Source organism: Calidris pugnax, unplaced genomic scaffold (genome assembly GCF_001431845.1).
Source record: "Calidris pugnax isolate Ruff unplaced genomic scaffold, ASM143184v1 scaffold207, whole genome shotgun sequence".
Taxonomy (NCBI): domain Eukaryota; kingdom Metazoa; phylum Chordata; class Aves; order Charadriiformes; family Scolopacidae; genus Calidris; species Calidris pugnax.
This window is the reverse complement of record NW_015090931.1, coordinates 1,093,452-1,102,343: the sequence shown is the minus strand read 5'-3', so window position 1 is coordinate 1,102,343 and position 8,892 is coordinate 1,093,452. Positions and strand designations below refer to the sequence as shown.

The 8,892-nt window shown below is 41.4% G+C and overlaps 2 protein-coding genes across 3 annotated transcripts in view; one reads left to right on the top strand and one right to left on the bottom strand.

Moving 5' to 3' along the window:
• LOC106893577 (riboflavin kinase-like) overlaps positions 1-8,892 on the top strand; it is a 35,756-nt gene that overhangs the window by 13,711 nt on the left and 13,153 nt on the right. The window lies entirely within an intron of this gene.
• PCSK5 (proprotein convertase subtilisin/kexin type 5) overlaps positions 851-8,892 on the bottom strand; it is a 303,186-nt gene continuing 295,144 nt past the window's right edge. The window contains exons 34-37 of the mRNA XM_014951658.1: positions 7,109-7,326; positions 4,187-4,302; positions 2,497-2,683; positions 851-1,902 (exon numbers count right to left, since the gene is read on the bottom strand). Of these exons, the coding sequence (XP_014807144.1) occupies positions 1,499-1,902; positions 2,497-2,683; positions 4,187-4,302; positions 7,109-7,326 (925 nt within the window). The 3' untranslated portion in view covers positions 851-1,498. The remainder of the gene's footprint in view (positions 1,903-2,496; positions 2,684-4,186; positions 4,303-7,108; positions 7,327-8,892) is intronic.

Sequence of the window (8,892 nt, the reverse complement as noted above, 5' to 3'; positions counted from 1 at the left end):
AGCCCGTTTTTTTTTTTTTTTTTTTTTTTGGTTGGAGGGAATTTACCAGCACTGCTTCTCTCCTGCCAAATGATGTCTCAGCTCTGCCTGTACAGCTTAGCTTTAGCCCTACAAAGAAGCCCCCTTCCTTATAGGGCTAAGTCCCCTTTTGACATCCAGAAAGAAAGTTTCCTTCCTGCAGAGCAGGAATAATCAGAAGTGAAAGAATATGCAGCTGATAGTTCAAAATGTGGTTGAATTGCTGTGCCCAAACATAGAAAAAATTCCACTAAGGCACTGAGCCATGAAAATTAGGTATTTTCACACAATTCATTTGTAGACATTAAATCAAACCAATCGAGTTATAGTTCTGGAACAGATTCTTACTGGAGATCTAAAGGAACATTGAGAGTGAATGAAACTTGACAAATAACAGTGTTTTCAAGACAGTTTTGTGTGAAGAATTTATTCTTTCACAACAAGGGGCCCTGAAGAGCATCTTTAGTATGATAAATTATATTTCTTTAATAATAATAATAATTATAAAATCAGATTGCTGTGTTCCTTTAAGTTACTTTACCAAGTAAGTGCTAATTATTTCCTTTGCCATTGTCTGAATATCCCAAGCCATTCACAATAGAAATGGAAAAGCTGCTTGACTAAATGTTCTGTGTTTAAATCACTGAGAAGGTAGCTAAAAAGACAAAAGGTGTCCCTTTTTTTGTGGGCGTGCTTATAGGTCATACTTCTCTATGCAGTAAACCCAGAATTTTGTGCGTACAATGAAAGGTTACTTGACAAACACCACAGTAAAGATTAATCAGAGGTTGCTATATGAAATATTTTACTTATTTTTCATACAAACGGTGAATACAATATAGTTACATGGAGCAGAGTCACAATCAGAAATCATAAAACATCATGTCATAGATGCACAATTTCACTGGGAAGTATGCTATAAGATTATATGGAGGAATGTGTTGGGTTCAAGGAACACGGATGCAACAGATGATAGCAATGAAAAAAATCCAGGTAAAGTCAGCAAACTTGCCTATTCTATTATGAACTGCTGAGTAACTATAATCACAAAGTAGTAAAGTGCTGGCACCATATCCCCATGGCGTTTATCGGGTAGATAAATACGCCTGTATTGCTTGTATCTGCACATTTCTAGTAGTGATTGGCAAGGTTCTCAATAACTGTGTGTGCATGGTTTGAGGCAGTTTGTATCAGTTATAATGCACACAAATACATATTGGGAAAGGATTTACCCTCCACACAAATGTGCAGAAACATAATCTCTTAGCCAGCCTACGTCTGGAGTGCTACTTAAAAGCCTAGCAAGGATTTATGTAAAGCTTTAGGAAAAAGTGTTTTTAGAAAGCGTTCTGCTCTCACAATAACTGTTACCTAAAAGCTTGAGCTCAGCATGCTAAGAAGTAACTCAACATACTTAACTAAATTACTGTAATTTTATAAGAAGAGCAACAAAGCAGGAAATTAATAAATTATTAAAGAGTTATCTAAATGAGTAACTTTCATCATCGTATTCAAGCTCATCTTCCTCATCATCCTCCAAAAGTCCGTATCTAAATTTGCGATAGACTGTGCCATCCTGGCCCATATATACAATGTCATCTTCTTCATCATCATCTTCAATATCTCGGTCTCTATACTCAATCACTTGATCTTCCTGGTAACTGGGACTGTCATGGTAGTTGCTCAGGTAGGAAGGAAGTGTTTTGGAGTGGTTTGTCAGCTTCTCATACCCACCTTTACTGGCAGCCTGGGTTTTGGCTCGTGATTTTCTCCAGATGAATACAATGGCTCCAATGACAAGCAGAAGCAAAATGCAAGTAATAATAAAGAAGGTAGTTTTGCTTTTGCTCTTGGGTGGTAGAGTGGTCCGTAATACACAGTCATCTACAACAGCAGTTAAAAAAAAAAAGAATTAAATGAGCTTGTGTGCATGAATATGGTGGAGAGGTATTTGTCTTTAAAAAAAAAAGCCACAATGTTTAGGCCTGCCTACATTTTCACACGCACTCGACTAAACACATTACTCTTTCTGTACCACAAGTGTGTTCTTGTAGCTGTGATGGTATAAGGATGCAAGCAAGGTTGCTGGGATAGCTATGCTTCTTTATTAGATTAGCAATAATCAGAAAGAAGTAGAAAAGCCAACAGGTGCACAAAGACGTTTTAACATGGTGAGTTTAAAATGCAGTGATTCAGCTGGCTCTCCGTTGAAGCCAACGGTTCCCAGCCATCTGGTTTATGAAATGCCTGGCCATTTAACACAATAGCTGTGAGTGAGAGAAGGTGCCATCTCCCACATTAAGCCGTGATTGCTGTCATTTGTCTAAAGCCCTTCCTATTCTGGTGATGGAGCGGCAGAAACACACCGTGTGCCTGTGGCTCAGCAGCGCGTTTTTGCTCCATCCCCTGTTTGATTTTTTTTTTTAAATGTCAGCCCACCCAGCCATAAAGCCCTTCATGGGCTGAGCACGGTCCTACCTTGTGTTTCGCTGCAGTCACAGCACTCTGGGGTGCCTGCCAGGTCGGAGTCTCTGCAGCAGGGCAGGCAGCGGCTTTCCTCCAGGTAGAGCTGCATGCTGGCTGGACAGACCGTGCAGTTGAGAGGACCAGGTCCCTTGCACTCGGTGCACGAGCTGTCGCATTGCTCACACATGTTTTCGTCCCCCTTCAGACACAGAACACAAGCAATGCACTTTTCATTTGGGATTCTTTGGACCTGACCTGGCGGTTCCGTCCTGCATGGACCCACTCTCTGGGTGGTCATCTCTGTGGCACCACAGGTGTGAATGGCAAAATGCCGTAGGGAGTAGGACAACTAAAACTTGGTTTGCATTTCCTGGGTTCTCAGTGGTCTGCTTGTAGGGAGAGGGGGGAAAGTGTTGTAGGAGCATAGAGATCTCACTTAGCTAGACAGCAAGCTAAAATTCATTCAGACTGTAAGCTCCTTGGCCAGAAAGTGTGTTACTGTTTTGCTAGTCCCATGCTAGCAGATCTATGGTTTTTTGGCAGTAATGATGCTAAAGTGGCCTTCAAGAAGTGTATTCAAGAGAGTAGTAAAAGTAAGTGACGTGGAAGAAGCAACATGAAATATTCTGGAAAAAAGAAAAGGCAGCTGAGAAGATGAATTTCCTTTCTAGTTAGGGAAGGAGCAGAAATAAGGAATAAATCTGCCTGGAAATTTTCTAGCAAATCAGATTTTTATTAGATCGTGTTAGTTCTGTTTTAAAGAAACAACTTAGTTCTCAAATTCCAGACCGGCTCCTGGGAGCCTCCGTGTATAAAGACTACTGGAGATCACTGTTGTCACAGCTATCTTGCAGAATGATAATGCTCTGAGCATTCAGTAATTCAGGGCTTCCAGTGTTCCCAGTTCCTGATCTATTGGGAAAAAATGCTGTTTTTCTGCCATGGGACCAGAACCCCATATCCACTGTGAGGATCCGGAAGCTCCAATAACTTGCTGTCAGACTTGCAAGGCTGCTTGTCCTGAATTGGAGAACTGGGGCAAGATACAAGGGTCATAGCAGGAGGTCCAGTTTTATGGAGTCAAAGCTCTTGCAAAGAACTGCAGACCTCTGTGGTCCCCAGCTCTTAGGCTGTTTTCTCAGGCTCACAGTTATGGAGCAGCACTTCTAAGGGCATATTCCAGGCCAGAGACTCCAGGGTATACAGCATCTCAGGCCAGCTGGCTTGCCTTGCTGCTATATTCTTGAATAAACATCTTTGAAAGGCAGTTGGTGTGGAAATCTAGAAACTGGGCGCCCAATCTGTGGTACAAACCTAAACCTAATTGTGGTCCTACAGCTCTGTTGACTTCAGTCTGCCTCTCCGCTAGAGATTTCTACCATTAGAGCTGTCAATCAGGAAATGCGATGTGATTTCTTACAGAAAAAGCAACAGAAGACTGTGGGGAAATTTCAGTTATACTGGAATTAAAAAAAAATGCTATATTACTAATATATCTGGTTTTGTTCACATGGCTTTGGTATCATTGTTGACAACTCCAGAAAGATACAATGCTTCTTCTGCCAAGAGAAGGAAAAAGGAAGTGTATTTAAATATAAGCAGCCTTGAAAACTCAGAGAAGAGCATTCTGTGTTGTTTGTATTGTGTTCAGAGTTAAAGTTCAGTGTACAAATCACAGGATAAATTGTCTATGAATAGGTACCTCTTGTCCTGGTGGCTCCTGGACTTTGTATTCACCCACAAAACACTCTGAATTGCACATTCCACCCGATAAACTGTAACTCCATACACAAGACGTGCAGCTCAACGCTCCTTTCCCTAGAAAGGCAAATAAAACAACAATTTTACAACAGAAAAATTGTCATCTAACTTCCTTTAAAAATTGTACTGATCACTGCCACCAAAGAAAAGGTTATTTGTAAACAGAAAGAATCAGCAGTGACGAGTCCAGTGTGAGGAGGTTGGTGTTAGAAGGAGCTTGGTCCTAGGCTTGAGGTTTTATGAGCCCACAAAGTGTATTTCTTATGTGTTTTGATATTAATCAAAAGCTGATATGGGAATCAGGTGTACAGGGAAGCTGTGACACATTCAGGAAATGAATTGTGTCAGTGCATTGAAGTAAAATTGTGGGAAGCCTTGGACAAATGCTCTCCTTCACAAAATCAATACTTATTAGGCCTGCTAGCTAACATGCTTCAAACCACAATGAAGTAAGGTATGTTTATGTTTGAATAGCAAATTCTTCAGTTGCATAGGAAAAAAAAAAATATTCCTAAGGTGCAAACAGAACATCATATGCACTTTGTGTATCGGAGAATCTTTGAGGACGGATGCTGCGCTCAGCATTTCTGTGAACACTGAAGGGTTTGTCCTTTATGTTAAGACACACCTGTCCATTTCCCTGCAACTAGGCATTTTCTGCTACTATCTGAAAGAAAGAAAATGGAAATCCAAGTAGTTCACATTAGCAGCAGTTAAACAGGTGAAGTTAGCCACCTTCTATAACCCAGGGAATTCACTCTGTGATTTCTCTAGCCAGTGCAGGGTTTGCCTTCCTGCTCTTAAGCATGAGACACCACAACACTGCTTTGCTTATACATCAGAAATGCAAATGTATTTCAGAATACCTGCAGGCTTGCTGTTTAGAAAGACTGGCTTGTGTTTCATCTTAGTGTCTCTTTAATTATGATAGAAAATATGTCCTGTAGCATTTATCCCAGATAAAGCAAAAGTCAGTGGAAGTAATCTGTAAATTAAAATTACTATCTTTTTGCCACAAATCCGAGCCAAAATAGTTCTGTTACTTGTTATAATTTTCTCATGCAATTACATTTTAATAGTTCTTGAAGGTGGCTTCACTCTAGGAGTTGTTTCCACAATTTTAAATATTGTTATGTTGCAATTAGCCATCTGTGCTATCCAGTATATCCACTATCCAAAAAAAATTCGTATATTAGAATGTGGTGTCTTCCAAGCTGCAGAATGACACCTGTTAGCTATCATATGATGGTCATCAGATAGAATGGGACACCAAATTGGTCCAAGGGGATTAATGCTGCTTGCTTCAGAATTGGATGAATTTGGAAAAAGAAGAAACTGAGTACATAAGTGTGTTACAGAGCAAAACAGATGGTCGCCCAAAGTTAACTTTGAAAAGTACTTAACTGTATTAAAAGCAGCAGATGTCACTGCTTATTGTTTTGTTTTACTTTTCACCCTAAATATATGCTTTATGGACTTATTGTTGTCTGAGTGTTGTTAGCTGTTGATTTTCTATTCTTCCCTTTGCAGACTGTAAAGATGTGTGGTCAGATTTAGGTCCTTGGCTTCCACAGAGTAACACAGAGCGGGACAGCTCAAAGAGTGAGATACTATTCAGTCATTTTTCACTGTTTGTGTGAGAAACGAGGTCCAGCCCCAACCAACTGTCTTGGTCTGAGCAACACAGGACCAATTATTCTTCAAATGCCTGGTAAAACTGCATTTTTAGAAGACTCTGGTGTCTGAATGTGTGAAAATATTTACTTTATAGCAGCTATGGTATGTGCATTTCAAGGTCCCAGGGTTTTGAGTTAGTCAGATGCAGGTATGAGGAGGAGCAAAGCCTGGGTGCTTGACTAAAGCTGGCCAACAGGATTATTTCATACCCTGAGCATGACATTCAATGTAAATTAGAAAGTTTGCTGAGAAGTTCTCTCTCTCCCATGATGGTTGCGGTCCTGAGAACTTCTTGCCCTGGTGTCAAACCCCTGAAGGATGCGCAGGACCCCTTTCTCCCACAGCCATAGCACTCGCGGTGTCCGCCATTTGCTGTCCCTGCTGGGAGTGCACAGCTTCCCCTGATAGAACTGGCTGAGTATAATCCTTCTATATCTTATATCAGTATTGGTATGAATGTTGGTTCTTCACTGTTATTAATGTTAAATATCTAGTCTTACTCTGTTAAATCTGTTCATATTTCAGCCCTCGGGTTCAGCCCTCGGGTTTCCTTTTTTGTCCTGATTCCCCTTCCTGGGTGGGGAGAGGTCATCGGCTGATAGAATATTTAGAATAATTGTCTGAACGACAATAAATTGTTGTGAGTTCCTCAAACCAGAACACCAACAGAGCTTTTTTTTGTTTTTTTGTTGTTTTTTTTTTAAGTTGGTAAGGATCTTTGTGAGAGGCCTGGCTGATGGAAACTCCATTACCGTTGTCCGTTTGTTTCCCTTCACTGATTTGGCACAGGGACTCCCTCCCAGCCCTCCCTGTGAGGGACTGCCTGTGCCCTGTGGCTGGAGGCAGCCCTGTGGGGAGCTTGGCAGGAATTCATATCCTTGCTTTGATCTTGGTCAGTCAATGCTCTAAAAGTAAGGTGGTGGCATGGACCAACCAGCACAGCAAGTCACCCAGGTACAGGGGTAGACCTGCAGTCCCCAGGGAAGGTCCGCGTCACCCACTGCAGCCACTTCGGTCATGGGCAGGTTGGTAGCACTCTATGTGGTATGTCTCCTTGAGAAGTGTTTCCAGATCTTGGAGCAGAGAGCAAAAAACCAAAGAAAACCAAAAACCAAAACAAAACCAAAGAGTTGGCAGGTATTTTTATAACTCCTTTTTTTGTTCAAAGCAGAGTGTATGTTCTTACCTTCGCAAGTTCGGCAGGAAGGGTGGCATCTTTCACAGACGTTGCTGTCCTTGTTTTCGAAGTAATACTCAGGACAAGAGCTAACGCATTGGTTCTTGGAGCGCAGCAGGTAGAAATGCGTGTCACAGAAAAGGCAGTCTGTGGGTTGAGGCCCCATGCACTCCTTACAGCCCTTGTGGCATCTCTCACATGAACCAGTGGAGTTTTGTGCAAAATACCTAAAACAGATCAGATAGTCATGGCTTTGCATAAAGCCCAACAGTGAGAGGAAACTCAAAACGTCCTTCACCCTTAGCTTTTACTGTGGTTACATAAATGTATAAAAGAGATGGTGGTGTGATCACAGTAAGCATTTGCAAAATCAGTGAAAATAGAATTAATTTCCATTAATTCCCCTTGGCCATTGAATTCAGCTATAAAGCAAGACTTTGTAAATTAAGGATGTATAAAGCAAAGCTTTCTAAGATGTAGGGTGAATTCAGACACAAAGTAAGTATATAAATAAGTAGGGCTCAGAAAACCTCAACTCTGTTTTGACTCTGCAAGAGATAACCTGGAGATGTTGGGTCAATACTGAATTCCTCTTTGCTCCTGATCACCTGCTGTCAAATGACAATTCAGAAATTTTGTGTTTCCTTTCAGTGTACAAACAGGCTTAGCCAAGGGATAACAGCAGAGGAACAGTGTTCAACTAAGTTATGTTGTCAGGGAAAAAGAATTGTTGCACTGTGGATTTGTTGAGATGTGGTCATTACAGACTTGCAATTTAATTGGATGATAATTCAATTTAACAGCCAGGGGGATCGTATGGTACTACAAAATGAAATGGACCTGAACCAGAAATCATAGGCCCACTTCCCAAATTTGAGTATCTGGGACATATTTACAAGAGCACACTGAATTCACATTTTGAAATTAAATGAACTCATATTAATGAAGTTGCAGTCTAGAATTCTGAGTCCTCAGTTGAAAGGTGTTTTAATGGTCGGTTTTATTATGATCCATTAGAAACATTCACTCAATGCAGAACAAAAGCAACCTTGTCCAAATTTCAGGTTAGATGGAGGCTGCAAGTGTGCTTGAAGTAAGTTACACTGCTTCCTGTGCTCAAGCTGGCTAACAGATAACAGTACATTTATTCCGCTGTATAAAAATAACTGAAGAACATTCTTGGAGTTTAAGAATGTCAGATCTCAATCTGGGCACCAACTTCACAGTGAGGGGAGGTTTCCCACTACCTCTGTACTGGGACAACATACTGGGGCAACTGGGACATCTGTAAATAGAATTCAGTTCTATTTCACTCCAAAGTAGAATCACAGAATCACAGAATCTTCTAGGTTGGAAGGGACCTTAAAGATCATCTTGTCCAACCGTCAACCTAACTGACAAAAATAGACACCCACACAACAAACAAGGAGCATCATCACTAAACCATACCTCCCAGCACTTCATCAACCTGTCTTTTGAACACCTCCAGGGATGGTGCCTCAACCACCTCCCTGGGCAGCCCATTCCAATGTCTGAGAACCCTTTCAGTGAAAAAATTTTTCCTAATATCCAGCCTGAACCTCCCCTGGCGCAACTTGAGGCCATTTCCTCTTGTCCTGTCGCCTGTGACTTGAGAGAAGAGACCGACCCCCACCTCTCTACACCCTCCTTTCAGGTAGTTGTAGAGAGCAATAAGGTCTCCCCTCAGCCTCCTCTTCTCCAGGCTGAATAACCCCAGTTCCCTCAGCCTCTCCTCATAAGACTTATTCTCCAGACCCCTCACCATCTTTGTC